This window comes from Boleophthalmus pectinirostris, unplaced genomic scaffold (genome assembly GCF_026225935.1).
Source record: "Boleophthalmus pectinirostris isolate CB_2022bp ecotype Guang Dong unplaced genomic scaffold, ASM2622593v1 HiC_scaffold_15, whole genome shotgun sequence".
NCBI lineage: Eukaryota > Metazoa > Chordata > Actinopteri > Gobiiformes > Gobiidae > Boleophthalmus > Boleophthalmus pectinirostris.
The window spans coordinates 12,301,038-12,324,868 of record NW_026571070.1 but is presented as its reverse complement, the minus strand read 5'-3'; the positions used below and the strand labels follow the sequence as shown (position 1 = coordinate 12,324,868).

General features: G+C 38.1%; 1 protein-coding gene across 1 annotated transcript in view; it reads right to left on the bottom strand.

Moving 5' to 3' along the window:
• Positions 1-1,902: 1,902 nt before the first annotated feature.
• LOC129408186 (uncharacterized) overlaps positions 1,903-23,831 on the bottom strand; it is an 84,989-nt gene continuing 63,060 nt past the window's right edge. The window contains exon 4 of the mRNA XM_055151250.1: positions 1,903-2,011. Coding sequence (XP_055007225.1) covers positions 1,903-2,011 — 109 coding nt within the window. The remainder of the gene's footprint in view (positions 2,012-23,831) is intronic.

The following is a 23,831-nucleotide window of genomic DNA, read 5'->3' as shown; positions in this document are numbered from 1 at the left end:
AACCTACAGGAGCCTTTCAGGGACAAAGGTTATCAGAACAGATAAGAAAAACACAGCGGAAGGTCTTAATGCATACAAAGTTTTCTCAAGTTCTCTCAACTTTTGTTTCTCCACTGGCCCCTTGTGGCTGGAGGTTGTATCATTGGACCATTGAATTGTGAAGTTTGTTTGAGTCATTTTTAATTGTAAAGAGCAATGTTGTCTCTCACCAAGAACTAATATTTAAGCTGGTCATCCAAGTTTACATTTTAATTTGCCACATTTCATGCATATTAACGTCATCATTGTGTCCCAAATCATTCCCATTCTGTTCCCTGTTGAATCGCTTCCCATTCCACAAACTCCCGAATCCATTTGTTCTTGTTTAGATTGATAGATTTCCCATAATGCCATTGCAACACACAAACTGTGACACCCGAGGTCCAGCCCCCCGACCTCTGACCCCTGTTGACCCTCATTAGTCAGGCCACACACAGCATTAGCGGGTTCACTCCGGGCCACGTCAACCCCATCCATCTCTGACAGCTAAATGACTGCAGCCAGTGCTCGGGACCCCCACCCCGCAATTGTGCAAATAAATTTAGGAGCAGTTTGAGGAAATTGTAAACACGGTGATTTGCGCTGATTGCTGGGGGCTCGTGGGCTGAGTTTTAAAATTACGACAACCGATAATTAACCTGTCAATAAAGTAATCCGACGTTTGGCCAAGACACCACCTGTGGTAAAGAATGTGACTTAAATCTCCAAAGTTTACTTGTACGTGTATCGAATAAAAAGTAAAAAACATCAAAGTAGTTGGCTGATTTCTAGAAAAGTTGAAATAGTTAAACCTGGATTTTTATGATCTAAAAAGAAGTAAATAAGGTGGAAATATTAAGATTTTTTTGCCAAATTTCTCACTCAAAACCTCTTGACCTCTTCTCGGGTTGTCCAAATTGTACTAACACATTCTGAACGTGTTGATTTCTAGAAAAGTTGAAAGAGTTTGGGGTTAAACCTGGATTTTTATTATCTAAAAAGAATTAAATAAGGTGGAAATATTACGATTTTTTTGCCAAATTTCTCACTCAAAACCTCTTGACCTCTTCTTGGGTTGTCCAAATTGTACTAACACATTCTAAACGTGTGGATTTCTAGAAAAGTTGAAAGAGTTTGGGGATGAACTTGGATTTTTATGATCTATTAAGTAAATAAGGAGGTCGATATTTACTTTTTTTTTTTTTTTTTTCAAATTTCTCACTTAAATCACCTGACCCCTTTTCTCAGGTTGTCAAAATCATACTGACTGATTCGAAAACTGTATGAAAACTGTTCTGATACTGACAAAAATGCATAAACAGGACCAAATCTGTCATTTCCTGAGTAATTTTAGAAGAATTTGAACTATATCTAATCTGTCATAATGTTGTTTCCTTTGGACAATTTCAGACCTGGAATTTTCAATCTCTACTGAACAAAAAAATAAGAAGATAGTTGTTAACTTTAAACTGTTTTTTGGTAACTTTGGGTAGATATTGTGTATTTTTATGTTATGTGGAGAGATTGGACTGTCAATTTTGCATTGCTTATCCCTCGTGAATTTCTCCTTAAGAATGTAATAGGCCTAAAATCAGCCCAAAATCAGTAGCGAGCCTTTCCTTAGTCTCGGAAGATATTTTAGTATTTAGTCATTGAATATTGACACAAGCTACCACGACACGCTGACTTAACGTTCACATTAACACACAAAGCTCAGTGGGTTCTGTCATGACTCAGTGTCTAGTCCTAAATCCAGACCTAAAAAAATCCAGTGATTATTTTCCTTTGAGTTTTAGTGCGTGGCGTGAACGGACTCACTCATCATAGCCCTAACATACACACTCCCCAGAGCGTTCACAAGGATGTCATTTCTCATGGACTGCTTCAAAACACAATATACAAACTGTGTAACACCAGGGGACCTCCGAGAGACCACCAACACAGCACGGCGACAGCTCTCGTTCTCATAAGTGCTCCATTCAGACGAGCAGCCCTGCAAAATAAACACGTGGAGGCTGATAAGAGCTGTCACAGACTCCGCAGACAAATGGACTCGTGTGTGTATAGGGGAGAAGAGGCGGGCGAGTACGGGCAGGTACGTGGGATTCTTCTGTTGTCACTGAGTGGTCTGTGTGATGACATCTGGGTTTGGCTATTTCCATTTGGGTGAATGGGGTCACCGCCGCAATATGTCGACTTCTGGTAACATCTTTCTACATGGAAAACAACCGGATGACATCACCTGGCCCGACTTACTGGTCACGACTGCGGAGGAAGGTATATGAATCCACGTGTCATTCGTTCATGCGTTTTTCAAAATAAAACCAAAAATAAGACAATGGAAAAAAATAAAAAAATAAAAAAAAAGGATAACGATTAGTTTTTTTCAGTTTTCGATTTTGTCTTTAAATGAATAATGAAAAAAAAGGATATCGGTCGTTTCCCATTTCTGTGACTTAAACTGTGAGGTCGGACTTTTGAGCAGCACAGAAACTAAATCCAGGTACTGAACCAGGACTAAACCGGTCTCAGTCTCGGTGTCAATTGAGGTCTGGTTCCAGTTTCAGTCGCAGTCTCCATCGCAGTCTCAGTCCCGGTCTGGTCCCAGTCTGAGTCTAGGTCTGGTCCTGATCTCAGTCCTGATCTTGTCCCGTTCTGGTCCCAGTCTTGTCCCAATCTCAGTCCTGGTCTGGTCTCGGTCTCAGGCTTGATCGCCTGACAGTGTACGCAAGCAAACCACTGGGCCCGTCCCGACACTCCTGGTTCAGTCCTGGTTCAGTCCTGGTTTAGGACTGAGACCGGAACTAAACCGGGAGCAGGACCGGGACTGAGACCGGGACTGAGACCGGTTTAGTCCTGGTTTTGTCCTGGTAGACCTGGTTTAGTCCTGGTTTAGTCCTGGTTCAGTCCTGGTTTAGTCCTGGTTCAGTCCTGGTTTAGTCCTGGTTCAGTTCTGGTTTAGACCTGGTTTAGTCCTGGTTTAGACCTGGTTTAGTCTGTATGCGGCGCAAAAGTCCGGCATAGCAGTTTAATTCACAAAAACGGGAAATGGAATTATCTGTTTTTTCCACTATTCATTTACACACAAAATCAAAAACTGAAAAAAAAAACAAATCGTTATCCATTTTTCCATTTTGGTTTTGGAGACAGGATAATGAAGAAAACAGTTTTTTAGTTTCCTTATTTTCGCTTTTATTCTGAAAAACAAATGAACGAACGATACGTGGATTTATATGGGATTCTTCTGTTCTCAGGGAGTGGTTTGTGTAATGACATTTGGGCACGGTTATTTCTATTTGTGTGATTGAGGTCGCGACTGCAATTTGTTGACATTAAACGAGACAATCGGTTGACGGCACGGGGCCAAGTTAACGGTCAGATCTGTGGAGGCAGGATAAGAGGTGGGCGTGTGAGGGCAGGTCTGTGGGATTCTTCTGTTGTCAGTGAGTGGTCTGTGTAATGTCGTTTAGGATACAGCTATTTCCATTTGGGTGAATGGGTTCGCCACTGCAATTTAACGTCATCTATAATAACATCTAGTAACATATCAATCTCCATGGAGACAATCAGTTGACACCACCATGCAGGACAGGTTACTGATCATATCTGTGGAGGAAGGTATATGGGATTCTTCTGTTGTCAGTGAGTGGTTTGTGTAATGACATTTAGATAAGCCTATTTCCATTTGTGCAAAAGGGGCCACGGCAATTTGTTGACATCTATTACAATATCTATTAAAGCAGACCTGTTATGTAAAATTGGCTTTTCAGAGCTTTTAACCATCTTTATCATCCATAGTTGTTTCCCCTCGACGATTCCCCTCTTGAGCAATCTTTAATCACTTATTTCCAGAACGCCATTTTGCAGATCAACCCCCATTTTCACCATTTTCACCGCCACCAGCAGACGCCCACTGCTCTGTACTGATTTAGTTCTCCAATATTTTTGGTACAAATGAGAAAAAAATAAAAATAAATCCACAGCTTGCTAGTGTGAGCTGCAGCTATCCAGCAGATCTGTCGACTTTTTGTTGTTTAGAATTGGGGTTTACAATCGAAAAACTGTACAAAAAAAGTATAATTCCTAAAGACAGAGTTCAATACCACGCTTTTCTGGTTGAGGCAGGTGAGAGTTTGTCGTCAGAGAAGGTCCACGAAGAGCAGGAGAGGAGTTTCCAGGAGAGAGAAGATACCTGGAAACTCTGACTGACTACTGTGGAACATTCCTAGTCAGGCTGGTGCCACCTAGTGCCTCCGTTCAATTTCATTTCTCTCCAGCAACTAGGTCAGGAATCGGAATACACTAGACGGTTTGCAAGAACCCTGGAAGTTGTAGACCACACATCAGTTAATCAGTGAAGAGCTGAACCAACCCGAGTTGCAATAGCAGACTGCAAACGCTATCCTCCTTTGGACTTCCTTTGTCAAACTGCATGCCATTGTTTGTATGCTTATGTTATACTACCAAGCTATAACAGTGACTCTTTGTCCGCACTTGTATATAGTTCATAAAGTTTAATTCAAAATGTCTGAAAAATGCAAACAATAGCTCATTGTGTTAGATTAGAAGAGTGGGGGTGGGTTTAAATACATTTTCTTCTTCCCATTCCTTTTTGGGCAATTTTTTGTTGTGGTTATTTTCATTTCTATTATGACTTCACTTATGTTATATGTTCCATTGTATAAGAACGCACATCTCTACTTGCCCCAAAAAAAATAAATAAATAAAAATACAAACTTAGAATTTTTTATTGCACCTTTAATTTGCAACTTCATCTCACAAAAGCAACAAGGATTACGGCAATTACTTGGACACATTACATACGTCAAGACCAAATAGCAGCGTCTGGTTAAATTAAAAAAAGTATCTGCCAACTGTCAACTGCAAGGTCAGATGGTTTCCACAAAGTGAAACCGGCTGATGAATCAGGCTAGAACACTGCAGACGTTTCAATAAGTCAAGTCTGTACAGATCGTAGATAAATGATATTGATGCAACTCTTTGTTTACACCAGGGTTTGGGACATGCACCAAAACTACATTAAACCTATTAAAAAGTCGATTTAATCTGTTAATCTGTGTTAGGTACCATTATCGTAATCAACATATTTATAATTTGTCTTCACACTGATGAGAGACAGATGGATTTTGCGAACAGTGTGTTGGAATCTGTTTTAGTACAACAAAAATAATTCATTTCTTGGCTAAAAATAGATTTTAATTAAATGCTTTTATCAATTCATTTGCATCTTGTTTTACGGCGTGCGCATATTAAACCAGCACTTCCAATTTTGACTTCTCCAAAACAGAAATAATCCTGGTACGGGTGTAAAAATGTACTACTATGTATTATTCATTACACATCTGTACTACTCATTCAGCCTGAAGCTACACATCCCCAAGAAGAGCCATTTAATTAAACCCAACTAAATTGACGGACAACTGCTCAAAACTGTTTATTTTCTCGTCCAAATGTTGCCGTGGCGATTACAATGCATCAAATATTCCTCAACTCGGACGCCAATCAAACCGTGTGTTGGGGCGCGTTGCTTTCCTCATTTGAAATATTAATACGCGTTAGCCTTGTGAGATGCTTACTGCGGACAGGGGCAGGGCTGGCACTAGGAGCAAGGCCAAAACTTGACAAGTAAAAACAACAGGATCTGAATAAATGATGAGAGAAACTGTGCGGAGAGGATTTCTGTCATAAACGCACACTTTTAGAACACGCCCAGCCCTGACCCGCGGACGAGAGGCTGACCCCTGCTGGCCCAGAGGGGAATTGTCAGCAAACTCCAGCGAACTCCAGGCGCAAAGACAAATTTAATGAGAATTTGACGGTGGAAACTGCAGGGTATTGACAGCTGCTGATGTGATTTTAAAATATTCAAGAGAAAAAAGGAAAAAAGGAAGATTATTTAGCTTCACTTTGGTCAGAAAATACTTGGAGACTTAAAGATGCATTGTGTGACTTTTCTGGTGGAGGGTCTGTCCAATGCTTTTCTCCATGAAGATGTTGTCGTTTTGTCTGGAATGTTTCACAGTATGGTATTAGACCTTTTTATCTGGAGACTGGTCACAGAGGCGACCCCGCTCACAGTCAGAATGCCTGTTTTTCTAAGTTTTTTGGGCTATAAAACTACCTGTAATTGAACAAATAAGGCAAGGTAGAAATGTTTGCTGTCATATTGTGGAACATTCCAGGCAGAGCAATGACATATCCATAGAAACAAGCAGGTGAAGGACCCTCCAACAGAAAAGTTACACAACGCACCTTTAAATTTGAGCAAAACAATTAAGGCTACATTTATATGATGATGGTCTGAACAGAAGACGCAAAAGTGGTGTCTAGGGATGGGCATTCGATGAAATTTTCTTAATTGATCGTCGGAAGAATTAACGATCGATTATCGATTAGCCATTAACGTTTTTATATTAAAATGATCATTATTATTATTACTATCTGCACTACTAATGTGCATAAATAAATTCAACTTTACAACATATAAACCGTAATGACTCTAGAGTCACATCAATCCATTTGAGATTATAATGTGTTTAATTCAGTTTTGCGCAACTCTCACAAAAACGAAACTTAAAACCGCATCTCTAATTTGCATAAACTCAGGGAAGATAAAACTACAGCTCTTGTGTCGCTGATGCGGTTCAACTTCTGTCGGATTAAAAGACATGACTCAGCGGAATACAGGTTAGTGTGACCATATTTGCGTTTGTCAAAACCAGGACACCGTACGGGGGGAGGGAGGTGGGGACTCGTCATTGACATTGCGCGACTCTCACCTGGCAAAGCTTTTTCCCACTGGACACCGAAACATATGTGCTGCTTTGTACACTGTGCACATGGACTCACACTTGTCCCGAACGCAACGGAAAGCCTGGAATTTCTTGTACAAATCATCGTTAAATACGCATTTGTGCTTCGGTACGCTGCAGACAGACCGACTGTTTGTGTTTGTTCGCTCCTTCTGAGTGCAGAGAGACACATGTACGGACCCTGTTTGGTCACGCTACGCACAGCAACCTACATTCGGTTTGTCGATTAAAATTAACGTAATCGATGAAATTCTTAATGATCAATTATCGATTAATCGATTAATCATGCCCATCCCTAGTGGTGTCATGTCTTCACTTTTTGTTCCGTGTTTAGACAAGCGTTTGAGAGGAAATCTGCGTGCATACGGTGACGCAAAAGTGTGTGGAATTCGACTGGATATGCATGCCAGCTTTCTGTGTACTGTATGTATGTGACATAAACAGATCTGAACAGAGTTTTGCGTCTTGGGCAGTGTAGACGGAAATGCTACGGCGGAGCGTATTCAACTTTTCCACACTGGAGGGTGGTTTCAGATTTTTGTGTTTTTAAGCCCCAAAAACGTCGCCACCATCTAAACAAAAGCCACTTGCGATAAAATATTTTGTTGTTTTTACCCGCAAACAGGCCCTAAAAGTGCAATGTGTTTTATGGAGTAGGGTCCACAACAAGCTTTACCTAGAATATTGCACTGTACTGGTGGGTTTCAGAAGTCATCACAGCATTTTATAAAATACAGAGAGGGGGGGCAGGTATTTAATTTAATTTAATTTATTTCTCCCTCTCTTCATTTTCTTACGACCAATTTCTCTTTTTCGAAAATCTGCTTGCTCGGCACTCCCTAAACTCTCATTCTACTCTGTTCCACCTTGTGATGTCACGTAGTGGTAATTTTCAAGTTAACAGCTTCGATTTACTTTTAGTTCAGTAAAGATTGGGACTCCCAGAGCTGAAAACATCCAAATTATTCTCGTGAAGATGTATGGAGTTTAAAAACACAGTGGAGCACGTCCTGTATTACCACATGACATCACAAGGTGGAACAGTGTTTTTTCATTCTGGAGAAAAACACAACTCAAATATGCAGGTTTTGTGATTAAAACGTGCCTGAATGAAACAAAACACGACTCGAGGAATGTTTGAAATAACATAACAAATCAGGAAATAACAAAATATGGGCCCTTTAAATTATTAGTTTAAAATATAAACATAAAAGTTAAAGATACAGTTTCAAGCCCTTCTGTTTTGCGTGTTTTTATGGTACTGTCAGGACCATATTCACCTTAAAAGCCCAAAGAGAAACTCCAACCTCGAGGTGTAGAGGGGCTAATGAGCCACGAGCCTTCATCCACTGTGGAAGAAAAGGTCTCATCCTAAATAGTTTTTGTTGACTGTTTCAAAACACTTCAAAAATCTGACTTAAAATAACATGGGGCCCTTATTTTGGAGGGAATAAAAAGTATTACAACACAGGATCTACACTTTACCTGTCTCTTTGAGGAAAATTTAAAGTGATTTTTGGTATAGGGGTAATAGATGTCTAGAGGAATACAAATATGTGATATGAGACCGTGGATTTCCTGTTTCCGTGGTGATGATGGAGGAGTGAGGAAGTTACACGGATATGCAATGGTGAGGTTCCAGATTGTTCAGGGATTTGTCCAGATGAGACAAACAGATACGGGAGAAGTAGGGAATGAGAGAATGCTCTTTTTTTTCCCAGCCCAGTATCGAATCAGGCCATAATAAAATGTCTATCTGGTAAATTTATCAAAAATATAGTGAAGTACAAGACTGGAAATCTCCATGGACAAATCTGTGGAAAGGTGATACCCCTCACAGTAAGGAAGCATGTTTTTTAGTCTTTTTTTGCCAAATAAACCTGTAATTGTATAAAGTTACGACACATAGGTTTAATCCCATACTGTGCAACATTTCAGGCAAAGCAGTAACAGTAACAGTAGACAGTTAGAAAGCAAAGTTACAAAGTGCATCTTTAAAACGTCACAATTAAATAAAACTTAAATCAGAATTGTCAGAAATGTCCATGGCCACATTAAAATCAGTGTGAATGATGACATATGCTTTAAGGACTCAGAAACCCATTTATTTAGCGATGAAAACCTGTTTTGAGTCTCTGATATATAAAGAGTGGACGTTAAATTATGTCACTGTTACCCTGTTTTTTGTTTTAATGGAAATATTTGCATTGATTTAAATCATTGCATTATTGCAAAAAAAAAAAAGAAAGAAAAATCTGTGTGAAAAGGTGGGGTTTAAACTTGAGACCATCTGGTTGGTGGGCAAACACTATCAACTATGCCACTGTTGCCTTCATCTGGCTTCTGTGAAGATACAACAGATATCTATAGTACCATGGAAGGATGGGTGGATAGATAAATTAGATAGATTAGATAGATAGAATACTTCTATTATCCTGAAGGAAATTCATTTTTATTCATGTCATGGGGATTATTTGACTAGCAAATTTGTGAAACAATTGTATATCACTGATATTATATCACCAATAGTAAATGCTAGTAGTGTTGTCAAATGCAAAAACTTCATTTCTATATTAAAGATTATACTCAATACTGATTCCTATACCACGATGATAATAAAAAAACTAAATTTCTTTAGAGCAGGGGTCAACAAACTAAGGCCTGTGGGCCAACTCTGGCCCGCCACGCCCCTTGGACTATCCCCCCTGCCCCTCTGCCCCGACCACTTAAACAGGCACTATGAGGCAATCCTCAAAAGTTGTCATGACCAATTTTTTAAAATACATTTTTGGCAAATAACAACACATCTGCATCTTGTATTTTGTTGATCTTTTTCAGTTAAAAAATGATATTTATATGAAGTATTTATATTCTTATTTAAATAATTATATGGCATATGCTGCCAAATTTGCCGCTGAATTTTCATCACCACAGTGACAAACTCGAGATCAAACAGTGACAGTTGCACGTGCAGTGTTCTGTAGTGCAGTTAAGAACAGCAAAATGGCAAAGTGTTAAAGTACAAAAAGTTGACAGAGAGTGCAGAGTTTTCAAAGAACAATGGACAACTGATTATTTTTTTGTTCAGTGTAAAGACCGTGCAGTTTGTCTGATATGTAAAGAAAGTGTGGAGGAATATAATCCTCATGCAATTCTGTTACGCAGCCGACCCAACCCTGGCCCCCATCACAGTCAGGATGTTTAATGTGGCCCCCAGAGAAAAAAGTTTGGTGACCCCTGATCTAGAGAATAGAATGTGATTTTAAACATTATATTACAGTACTTTATTTTATATTACCATGTGGTATAATCCCTCAGTGGTCCAGGTAGGTTCCATAGTGGTCCATGGGCGTGTACACTAGTACACGACCATGTGCTCTTATATTGTTCTGATACAGCTCAAGATCATTCTAAAACTATTCAGAAAAGGTTCATTTCTGTCCTGTGAGTGTGGCTTTTTTTAGTATCGGTATTTGTCCAAATAAGTATATACTTTCGATACTAGTTTTTCTATCAATTTGTATGTGACTTTTGATATTTTTGACAGCTCTATACGCTACACAAGTCCATCAACACAAACAATCTTTCCAAAATACATGTTAAACAGCTAAAAGAAACAACTGACATAAATGGTCTTGTGGGTGGACGGTTTGCGCATCAGAAAGACTTCGTCAATTTGGTTTAGACACAACGTTACACTTGTCTGAACCCGGAATACTGCATTTCCATAATTACAGACACTTCCTAACAATACAGTCCCACAAAAGACTTTCTATTTGTCCGAGCTTAATCTCCTTTTATACGACCTGCCCCATATCACCAGCTAAACTCCCTCACAAACCAACGAACCATGTCTTTATCAACTGTCTGTCATTAAAATCCTCCTTCTTTGTCAAATACGAGCAGGAAATACGAGGGAGAAAGGGGCGAAAAATCAATTTACCTTGCATTTGTGCGCGTCTGTTTGGGGTTTTCACGGCGAAACCTAATTAAATTAAGCTCAAAGGCGACAGGAGGGGCTGGGAAGGGAGGGCATCAGGAGCAGGTCCCATGATTAGCGCATCGATTTATTAAAATGGTGGAGAGGAGACCCAGGTCCCGATTGGGGTCTTGTTTACTCCAGGACTGAGGAAGAGTTAATTAGACGAGAGAGAGGGAGCGGTTTTGGAGATAGCTGGAGTTTAATAGGCACTGCTTTGTCCACTGTGGCAGTAATGAGCGGTGACTGTGTAAACTTGCTGGTGTCTTATCTGACTGCGAAGACTTTTTTACTTGCGGTTTTATGAAAAGTTTTAATGTAAGAAGTTATAGCCTATACTGAGGTGTTCTATTATATTTCTATATGAACCCAAGTCACATTCATTCATTTGAAAACTTCCTGCTGAGACTGTAATCTTAAAAGTGGACCGTTTTAGCCAATTAGGAGGTCCGCCATCTGTTATTGCTTTATCGTTACAGGTGTTTTTATTCAGTACCTTGAAAAACATGCATTCTCAGGGTGGATGGGCTTGCCTCTCCACAGAGCTGGCCAGTCACATGCTTGTCTCTGTTGAAATAGATAAATTTAATGCAACCAGACACCAGAAAGGTTAGTTCTCCTCTGAACTTACTATAGCTTTTATATGATCAATAAGACTCATTCGTTTGCTTAATTTGGAAAACAGAGGTACTTGTGAGACAAATATACCGTATTTTCCAAGCTATAAATCACTCCGGAGTAAGTCACACCAGCCAAAAAATGCATAATGAAGAAGAAAAAAACATAAGTCACACTGGACTCTAAAATCACACTTTTTGGGGAAAACTTATTTTATAAAATCAGACCAGGGATTGACATTTCATGTTGAAATGCAAATTATAGTAATAACAATAGCACAGAGAACAACAGGCTGTTAACGTCACATATGAACACTAATTCAGATAACTATAACATAAACAACATAATATAACAACTTAACTAAACTCTTGCTCTCACTCCTGGGTGTCACAAGTTTCTCGCTCATTCCAAACTTTCTTTTACGGCTGCATATTTTACCACTTACAGCTTGTAATCTGCAAAATACGATTTTCTTTTGGGGGCATTTGTGTTCAATATTCTCAGTTGTCTTTATAAGTTTGTTTAAATTTTTAATTTTCAGTGGTTCAGAAGTAACGGTGCAATTGACTGACATCTGATACAGACAGGACAGAGGCTCTTTCTGCAGGAGACATGCGCAGTAGAGCGAAGTGACAGTGGTACAGGAGTAATAGGAGTAGGAGTATCATATACTGGCATCCAAGCCTTGTCAGTGTGAAAATTTTAATATATAAGTCGCACCAGAGTATAAGTTGCAGGACCACTCAAACCATGAAAAAAAGTACAACTTACAGTCCGAAAAATATGGTACTTCACTTTGCTAATATGTTTTGTTATGGCTGGGATTTTGCTTGGAGATAAGGGATGGTCTCCAACTTGAAGCTAATATACTCAACTATAACCCATTTTCCACATTCTCCATGTTGTATTGTGAAATTGTACAGTGACTGAAGTTTGACCTCAATCAGGAAAAGCTGCAGAGACATGAGGTCGTCGGTTCAAGGTCCAGGTCTCATTTAGGTCATTTTAGTTTGTGTAAAATCTGCTGCTCTAGTCCACAGACAGGATATCCTCACAGCAAGCAATACTCAGTCAGCAACAGGCCAGAAACACATGCCAAGAGAGCTATATGGACAGTTTCAACATGTTCAAAAACAAGTTAGCAATGTCCACACCACCCAAATAAAACAACTATGGACATTTGTGTGGACCTAAACATATACTGTATTTTTCAGACGCGCACTGGATTATAAGGCGCAATATCAATGATGTTGAATTCTCTCATCTATTTTCATACATAAGGTGCATTAAGCGAAACAAACAGACGACACTTGAGACTGATCCCTTAGTCCAGGCATCCATGATCCATTGGCAGATCGTGGCGTAATTTGCCCAGCGTTGCCTCCCTGTCTTGGTGAATCGGGACTATGAATGTTTGGTTTTTATTTCCTATGAGAAGGACTCAAATATATATTGAGTAATGATGTGTTTAATACAATTTTGCACACATTTGTTTACATTTTACAGAAACTAAACTTAAAACCACATGGCTAATTTGCATAAACTACAAGCTCTGAAAAAACTGCTTGCTCCTTGTGCACTGATGCGGTCAACTTCTGTCGGAATCTGTTGTACTCTGCGAGGCTCCTGAGTAAGGTACGACAGTCCATGAAGTTGAGCGGCTTCGTAGTTTACCAAAGTTGTACTAAAATATTCTGACAGATTTTTGAGCGCCATGTACCACATAAAATTGGTTCGAGGTCAGTAAGCACAACCAGAATTATTAAGGCGCACTGTCGATTTTTGAGAAAATTTAAGAATTTTAAGTGCACCTTATAGTCCAAAAAATACGGTAATGTGAATTAATAGACAAATTATTTACAAAAACATAAATTTTCTTGTTTTTAATCATCCAACCTACAATATTATTTTAATAGGATATGATACCAATTCATGCATCTCCTTCAACAGTTAATAATAATTCAAGTACTGACCATCCTGACCCCATAAACCAACCTGATAATTTAAAGATGCATTACGTAACTTTTCTGATGGCGAGTCTACTAAATTCTCCATGGAGATGCTATTGCTTCGTTAGAAATTATCCACAGTATGGTATTAAATGTGTGCAGCTCCATAATGGCAAACTGAAAAATATACCAAAACAATAATGTACATGCAGGTGTCAAAACTGCTACCAGAAATGTTACATAGTACAACTTTAACATCTTTAATCTAATATAAGAATACAACATGTTTCTACCTATTCCCTCTGTATTAGGAAGTATTAGTGTTAATAATTTGTAAGAAATGGATATTAAATGGATATTAAGGGTCTTGGAAAGGCTAAAACATCAGATCTTAAGTTCTATTGTAAACCAGTCATTACACATTTAACTTTTTATTTCTCAATCACATGCTAATATTTCATTTTGTCAGCTCGGTTTATGATGCAATCTTGAATTTCATGCTCTACACTGCCTCTCTGTACCAGGTGCCTTCGGGCTACACATTTTTCATAACAGTCACCTTACAGTGACCTCATGGGAGACGCCAGGTTGGGTTTTAAATAGCGGTGTTGTTCAGTGTCGCTCAATAGCTGGAAGTTGGGTTAGTGACCTTTGACCGAACATTCCGGTCGGGCCTCTGCTGACACTGGCTTTTTGTATCATTATGGTCATGTAACTAACTCATGACTTGCTCGTTATATTATTTATGTTAGAGAACTTGCCACAATTTCTACTGCTTCACTGTATTCATCAACAAAACTGTCATTTTTGTTGTTATGGGACTAAAAATTAACTGTATTCCTATATGAAGTATGATTATTTTATGTTAAAAGACCCAAATCAGGCTATTCTCTGATCTTTGTTATTATGTTGCATTTAGTTTCATTCACACATGTTTAACACACAAACCCTGCATATTTAGGCTGAGTTCTTCCCTCCCTGAAAGGGTGTCCGGCTGGAAATACCTGGGTCTGCACATCACCGACAGCCTAACTTGGTCCACTAATGCAGCTGGCATTGTTAAGAAGGCCCACCAGCGTCTGTATTTTTTGAGGAGACTCAAGGCTGCTGGACTAGGCCTCCCTGCTCTCATGTCTTTTTATCGATGTGGAGTGGAAAGTGTGTTGACCCAGTCCATCACAGTGTGGTACGGCCACTGCTCAGCCCAGGACAGGAAAGCTCTACAGCGTGTGGTCAGAGCAGCAGAGAAGATCACTGGATGTGACTTTACACCCATCTGTGAAGTTTATGAGGAGCATTGTAGAAGACGGGCCTCCAGGATCATGGGGGACCCCTCGCACCCCTCCCACCATCTGTTTGTTCCTCTGCCCTCTGGGAGGAGACTGAGGAGCATTAAAGCTAGAACTTCTCGGCTGAAGTTCAGCTTCTTTCCTGAGGCTGTCAGACTTGTGAACAGTGCACACTGACTTCCTGCTTTGGTTGCCTCTCTCTCTATCTTGCCACGTTTTACTACTTGTTCATTGGAACTGCTAAATGTTGTTGTTTTAAATGTATTTATTTTTTAACATTGCTTATTATTATTGTTTTTTATCTCTTTCTGGATCACTGGGCCTCGGGGAGCACATTTCGTTCTGTCATGTGTTTCTCTCACATGTTTGAATGACAAAATAAAGAACCTTGAACCTTGAACCTTGAACCTTGAAATGGAAAACACTCTGGACAACAGCTTGTGATGTCATGTGGTAATACAGGAAGTGCTCGATATTATTGTGTAGTATAGAAACTTTATAAAAGGTCTATGTATACGCACATCACTGGTGCAAGGCTACTACAGTGTAGCCTGATTCATCAGCCGGTTTCACTTCGTGGAAACGTCTAACCTAGGATTAATTCGCTTGACAGTAGACAGGTTTTTTTTGTTTTTTTTTATTTAACCAATTGCTGCTATTTGGTCGTGACGTATGTAATGCAAACATTCTCTTTGTTTCGGCTTTAAATCCTCGATCTCGGGAATCATTGCCAACACAGAATGTATGTCTTTGTCTACATCCATCTCGACCACTTTGTTTACTGTTGTGCTGTACCACAAAGGGACCCAGACAGGCGTTTGAGTTTGACGTCATGGATTCATGTCTCTTCTCTGATTGGCTGGTGCGTGGTCTACAAATTCTGGGGTTCATGTAAACAGTCTAGTGTATTCTGATTCCTGACCTAGTCACTGGAGAGAAATGAAATTGAGCAGAGGCACTAGGTGGCACCAACCTGGCTAACTACAGTGAATATAGAATTCAAATTCAATACGTTTATTGTCAATTTTCATATGAAACATATGAAGAATTGAAATGGTTTTCCTCACTCCCAATTCAGGTCATTACGATCCACTGATTGAAACGTAAAATGCAAGTTTTGTCTCACTTTCTAATGCAGGAACTTTAAACACACACTACCAGTCAAAAGTTAGGACACACCCTCCCATTCAGTGTATTTTTTTTTATTTTTTTCCCATACATTTTTACTGCTTTCTACATTTTAGATAATACATTAAATATATGAAGCAAGATACTGTATATGGAACTATGTAGTAAAGACAAAAAGTTACTTTCAACACTCTACAAAATATTTTTCGACCAAGCAAAGGATGGCTACTTGACGATTTGATTATAAAATATATATTATAATAAATATTTAGGTGAGTTAATTGTGTTTTTTTCCTCCACTACATTATTCCATACATCTTGCTTCATATATTTATCTTCTGTATGTATATAAAATGTAGGAAGCAGTAAAAATAAAGAAAAAAAAACACTGAATGAGATAGTCCGTCCAAACTTTTGACTGGTAGTGCATACTTTTAATTAACATGATATATTTACATAAAAAGATAACATAACAAAAATGCTTATCTGCTCTGAGAAAGAATGTGGCGCCTTTGGGTTATTGCAACTGTGTTTTTAGAAGAAATAACTGAAGACAAGCCAAACATGGAGAAGGCAGCAGACCCACGAGAGGCGTCCGTCTGGTTCATATAGTACAGTCTTACATACAGCTTCTTATAGTGTATTTTGTTACGTGCAAAGCTCGAATTTCTTACACAACTTGCAAAGGTCTGTTTAATCCCTCAATCATCCAAGTAAAGTCCACTGCAAAGGAACATTTAACTCTGTCAGCTGGACAAAATACAATACTTCAAGTCACTCAAAGAACTTTACATCAAGGAACCACTCACCCATTCACACATACTGTACAATAGGCGTGTGCAAAATTACCAAAATATCAATATATCATATCATTTAATGTGATGATACAGTATTGGTATCGTGGGCTGCTGTATCGATGTATCGCCAAGAGTATTTTTGGTATATTTTACTGAATTATTTTGTTACAGAACTACAGTTTTGTTGCTTGTTTAGAGGAAGGAAACAAATTTATCCAACACATTTGACATTTTCACTGTTTTGATTATTAAAACCGTTTGTGTTTCATATTCACTTTGCACAAGAAGTAGTTTAACAAAGAATTTTTTTGTATCACAGCCACAATTTAGCCTTCATTTTTTATTGAACAGTATTGAATCGATTTGAAATATATCGTATCGAACCGAAAGTGTGCAATGTATCGAGATATGAATCGTATCGGCAACTTCTTAATGATACCCAGCCCTAACGCGGCAACTGGGGGAGAGGGGGGTTAAGTGTCTTGCCCAAGGATACAATGACTGCTCTACCAACAATGATTTTATGATGAGAGAAGAATTTAAACTGGAAACCTTCAATTTCACACACACTTTTTACCTAAATGTGGGATTTTATTTTATTTCATTCTTCTGTTCTGATCACAGTCTGTATATATAACTAGGAACAAATAGGAAGTGAGCACATGCGCTGCCTCATCGTTTTGGCCTTAAAATAATTTGACCATTAATAAATTCCAAATATGGAACTCAGCTCCAAATTCGCCCCTGTAACCGCAAGCCTCAATGAGCTTCATTTGACTGGAACTAAACACTATGGGTGACGTCACAATCCTTTAGCCCAGTGTCTCTCAAACTTTTTTTCTAGGGACCCATATTTTAAAAGTCACAAACTTTCACAACACACGTCAATAGACATTATTCTTAAATTACAAAATAAAGGTGGATTTGAGCATTATTGAACATTAATGAGGATATATTATTGTTGACAATGGAATAATTAGTATTACTGAAGTTTTAAACAATGAAAAACAGTCACTGAAGCAGCGATTCAAGGATCCAGAAGTCGTCTATTTGGACATTAAATGTAGCCCATTTCTTTTTCTTTTCAACATTCAATTGAACCAGCAATATTGGAACAAAATAGTCAATAAAATCATTACAAAAAGATTAGAAATTATACAAAACATGTCTAAACATTTCAACATTTCTAGTGAGATAGGTGGGCCTGTCTGCGTTTTTGTAGTGCATTCTAGTCTGGGGTGCAAGAGGCGCATATCAGGCGACCCAAAAAAAATAAATAAATCTTTTGCGAATGAGTCTTTGGGAAACGATGCTTTAGTCCACTTCTTTATACAGTCTATCGGACTATTACTATTACAAATAATATGTAGTCTTTATGCAATTCAAACACATTATTTCTGTACTATTTACAGTGAAAAATACAATAGTTGTTTGGGTGTTTTGCGATATCTATAATACTGTATCCCCTCTCACTCTATGTATCTCTTATATTTGCGGTGGTCTTTACCTCCCCCCGGGACAAACCACAAACCAGCCCCAGCGCCTCAGATCCTCTCCACTGCTCTGAATGTAATTGGCAGCTCCTCTCTCTCCTTCACTTATTGCTTTCCCCTCTCGGCGATCCCTAGCACCCGTGGGAGCACTTCACACCGCGCCGTATCCCTTGGGTGCCCCTCTGTAGGACACACAGGACTTGATATAGCTGTATTTAAGAGAAGTCTGCAGGCCTGCTCTCCATAATGGGCCATCATAAGGTTTAACTGGTATAATGAGCTGATAAGTGGAGGATTTAATGGACTCAATTAGCATTTTAAATATACCAGTGTTCACTATGCATATGGAGATTTGGTACAATTGGAGAAACACTAATGTTAATCTGCCCATTAGGATCAAGAGTGAACTTAGAATTTACATAGAGGAGATAATAACTTGCTGAGGAAGCTTATACACTGTTTAGCCTTTTTCTGTGGATTTATTTCTTACAAAGACATTAATATTAATACATATTTTGGTTTATATAGGGGTGTAACAGTACAGAAAAATCACGGTTTGGTACATACGTCTTTAAATATGACTGTAAAGAGGCAGAATAACAGTAAATGTCACCTAAATAAACCCAATTTAAAATCCAGTAGAGCCAGAGTTGAGTTTTATAACTAATTGAAGATTTACAGTGAATTTTTACATCACTAAATATATCAGCTTTTATATCAGCTATCGGCAGCTCCAACTTATATTTTATTGGTATCATATCGGCCACAAAAAAAATCCATATCGGTCGGGCCCTACTAATAAGTGAAATTAAATATTCTCAAATAAGCAACAGATGTATGGAATATTATAAAAAAAATTTAAAAATTCCTTGTAAACAGTAAACAAAACTTTTCAAAAAGTAAAGTGCAGCATTAACAGTTCCAGGATGAAGTTTTAGTCAATCTTCATATTTATGGCCAGAAAAAACAACTTGTCCACATTGTTGAAAGCGAGGACCGCGGTGCGACAACAGTAGTTTAGCGAGGATTCTCGTGGTTCGGAGGGACGTAGTCAAGGCGGGGGGGCAACTGTTGTCAAGGCGCTCGTCCTAACTATAAAGCGCCGCTGAGAAACAGTGCCAACAAAATCACAGATGAGTTCCCTCTTGAATATTAAAGAGCCGAGCCTTCCGTGTAGCTGCACATGTAGTGACAGAATGTAAACACACACAAACTGCATGAATTCCCTCGTGCACTGCCCTACACCGAACCAAACGTCCTGTACCGAAACAGTTCGACACAAATACATACACTGTTACACCCCTAGTTTTACATTAGTAGAAAATACTTACATTTTTTTCCATTTTTTTTGTGTTTATTGCACTGAAAAACAAAGAACAAATACGTAACAGGCTTGCATTTCCACAAACCTGACTGTGATTTGACCTCCTCCTGCTTGTTTTAATTGAAATGTAGTTCTTTTAGCTATAATATTCTACAATATTCAATAAATGCCATCTATCTCCATGGAGATTAATGTTCCCAAGTATGGTTTCATCTCTCTATTTTCGTAGAATTATGCAGATGGTGCCCCACCTCAATAAAATTACATACTGCATCTTTAAAATGTATACATTTAATTGATATTAGTAACAGTTGGATACTGCCTGACTTTTTATGATCCACCTATTTTAGACTTTTTATTCCCTCTGTTTCACATGTTTATTGCAATTTTGTGTAGTCATTGTTATACATGATTTACAGTATTTTTACATTTTAGATTCAAATTGATTTATTTTCATTATTTAACGCATTTCCGTGGCACAAAATGACCATGGGTGCATATAAATATGTTGTAAAAAAGTACAAAAAATTTCATTAAAAACACCCTGAGAGGAAAAAAGTGTTACATAGACTATACAATACACTCAATTATCATTCCCAAATATATGTATTTATGTCAAGAGTCAGTGTATGGTATGTTGATATGTTATTCACTATAAACAACCAAAACAATTAGGCGCTAAAAAAGGGTTAGCAAAAACGGGCTAATCGCTCCCTCTTCAAAGACTCGTCTGCAGAGAGGGGTGAGAATGGGTCTACTTCTCCACCGGATCCAGGTCGCTTTCAACTTGACATTTCTTCTGAGCGCTTTTATGATTTATTCCCAAACGCTAAAGTCGTGCAAAGTCAAAAAAATAAACAGGATTTGGGGCTGCTTGTGTCACCGCTAAGTAAACACAACATTCAACGCAATTAGGAGACTCCGCTATGCACCAATCCACCGAAACAGGAGAGGGCACGGTCCATTTCTACTCCAGCTACTTTTCTTCGGAAGTAATTGGAGACCGTGTTTGTATGTGAATGAGGTCTGCAGTTTAACATTTTGTTGACTCAGTTCTCGGCCAAAGTAAACCTTGACGCAGACTTAAGGATGTGCACTGCAAAAAACTCAAATCCAGCCAATTTCAAGCGCCTATGACAGTTTTGGACTACTCATTTTACTGAAATACAGTTAAAATCATTGTATTTAAGATTTATGCAACTACATTCATGCTCGTTTTCCCACTTTGGACATTTTTAAGTTTAAAAATTTCACTTTCTGGTTGGAAATTGTGACACCAATAGGCAATTGCATAACAGTTTCTTAACAAAACTCCTCCAGTGTGCACACAAATAATTATCGGACGAATACAAATGGAAGAAAAACCTTTATTTTGTTGAAATCTTGTTTAAAGTATTCGAAAAAGAATGTGTTTCTTGTGTGTAAACTGTACCAAACTTTTGGATAGAATTGTCCTGGTAATGTCATTAATATGTTTGTGGTCTCTACTTCCTGTAATTTTCAACATATTTTTTCACTTTTCTTTGCAAATAGGCCTTATCCACGTTTATTGAAAGATGTTTGGAAGCTACAATAACTTTTTTTTTTTTTATTCATTTTTCTTGGAGACAAACTGTAATACACAAATTAATAGGCAATTTATAAAAGGAAAAAAAAGTGAATACAATGACATCTAGATAAAGAAAACCGGGAAATTTTTCTCAGTTTTTCCCAGATTTTGTCCAGGTTTCTATTACGAACAGAGCCCAAAGGAAGTCGTCATCCTCATGTTTCCAAACGTCTTCCGGTTTTGTGACGTAAGCGTGAATAGAGCCCATTACTTCTTGATTGTAAAAACTTAGAATGTTAGAATCTCACCAAATTACCATATTTTTCAGACTATAAGGTGCACTTAAAGTCTCTTAATTTTCACAAAAATCGACAGTGCACCTTACGTATTAATTCTGGTTGTGCTTACTGACCTCGAACCGGTTTTATGTGGTACACCGCGCTTAAAAAATTTGTCTAAATGTTTCAGTATGACTTTGGTAAGCTACAAAGCCGCAACGGTTGATGGATTGTCGGAACATTACGGCTGTCGTAGTCAGGGGGCGGGGTTCGGATTCGACCCGATCCACACTTTAGCCTGGGCTGAGTTATTGTGAATGAGTAAAGATTGAAAAAAGTTTGACTTGGACTGTTTTGTTCCACTTACTGCGCCTTATGTATGAAAATAGACGAGATAATTCAAAATTGATATTGCGCACTTATAATCCGGTGGGCTTTATTGTCCAAAAAATATGGTACGTCAAAATGAGAGAATAATAAAATGACTTCAATTAAACACACACAAACTGCATGAATTCCGTCCTGTACCGAAACAGTTCGACACAAATACATACACTGTTACACCCCTAGTTTACATTAGTAGAAAATACTTACATTTTTTCCATTTTTTTTGTGTTATTGCACTGAAAAACAAAGAACAAATACGTAACAGGCTTGCATTTCCACAAACCTGACTGTGATTTGACCTCCTCCTGCTTGTTTTAATGAAATGTAGTTCTTTTAGCTATAATATTCTACAATATTCAATAAATGCCATCTATCTCCATGGAGATTAATGTTCCCAAGTATGGTTTCATCTCTCTATTTTCGTAGAATTATGCAGATGGTGCCCCACCTCAATAAAATTACATACTGCATCTTTAAAATGTATACATTTAATTGATATTAGTAACAGTTGGATACTGCCTGACTTTTTATGATCCACCTATTTTAGACTTTTTATTCCCTCTGTTTCACATGTTTATTGCAATTTTGTGTAGTCATTGTTATACATGATTTACAGTATTTTTACATTTTAGATTCAAATTGATTTATTTTCATTATTTAACGCATTTCCGTGGCACAAAATGACCATGGGTGCATATAAATATGTTGTAAAAAAGTACAAAAAATTTCATTAAAAACACCCTGAGAGGAAAAAAGTGTTACATAGACTATACAATACACTCAATTATCATTCCCAAATATATGTATTTATGTCAAGAGTCAGTGTATGGTATGTTGATATGTTATTCACTATAAACAACCAAAACAATTAGGCGCTAAAAGGGTTAGCAAAACGGGCTAATCGCTCCCTCTTCAAAGACTCGTCTGCAGAGAGGGGTGAGAATGGGTCTACTTCTCCACCGGATCCAGGTCGCTTTCAACTTGACATTTCTTCTGAGCGCTTTTATGATTTATTCCCAAACGCTAAAGTCGTGCAAAGTCAAAAAATAAACAGGATTTGGGGCTGCTTGTGTCACCGCTAAGTAAACACAACATTCAACGCAATTAGGAGACTCCGCTATGCACCAATCCACCGAAACAGGAGAGGGCACGGTCCATTTCTACTCCAGCTACTTTTCTTCGGAAGTAATTGGAGACCGTGTTTGTATGTGAATGAGGTCTGCAGTTTAACATTTTGTTGACTCAGTTCTCGGCCAAAGTAAACCTTGACGCAGACTTAAGGATGTGCACTGCAAAAAACTCAAATCCAGCCAATTTCAAGCGCCTATGACAGTTTTGGACTACTCATTTTACTGAAATACAGTTAAAATCATTGTATTTAAGATTTATGCAACTACATTCATGCTCGTTTTCCCACTTTGGACATTTTTAAGTTTAAAATTTCACTTTCTGGTTGGAAATTGTGACACCAATAGGCAATTGCATAACAGTTTCTTAACAAAACTCCTCCAGTGTGCACACAAATAATTATCGGACGAATACAAATGGAAGAAAAACCTTTATTTTGTTGAAATCTTGTTTAAAGTATTCGAAAAAGAAATGTGTTTCTTGTGTGTAAACTGTACCAAACTTTTGGATAGAATTGTCCTGGTAATGTCATTAATATGTTTGTGGTCTCTACTTCCTGTAATTTTCAACATATTTTTTCACTTTTCTTTGCAAATAGGCCTTATCCACGTTTATTGAAAGATGTTTGGAAGCTACAATAACATTTTTTTTTTTATTCATTTTTCTTGGAGACAAACTGTAATACACAAATTAATAGGCAATTTATAAAAGGAAAAAAAAGTGAATACAATGACATCTAGATAAAGAAAACCGGGAAATTTTCTCAGTTTTTCCCAGATTTTGTCCAGGTTTCTATTACGAACAGAGCCCAAAGGAAGTCGTCATCCTCATGTTTCCAAACGTCTTCCGGTTTTGTGACGTAAGCGTGAATAGAGCCCATTACTTCTTGATTGTAAAAACTTAGAATGTTAGAATCTCACCAAATTACCATATTTTTCAGATTACAAGGTGCACTTAAAGTCTCTTAATTTTCACAAAAATCGACAGTGCACCTTACGTATTAATTCTGGTTGTGCTTACTGACCTCGAACCGGTTTTATGTGGTACACCGCGCTTAAAAA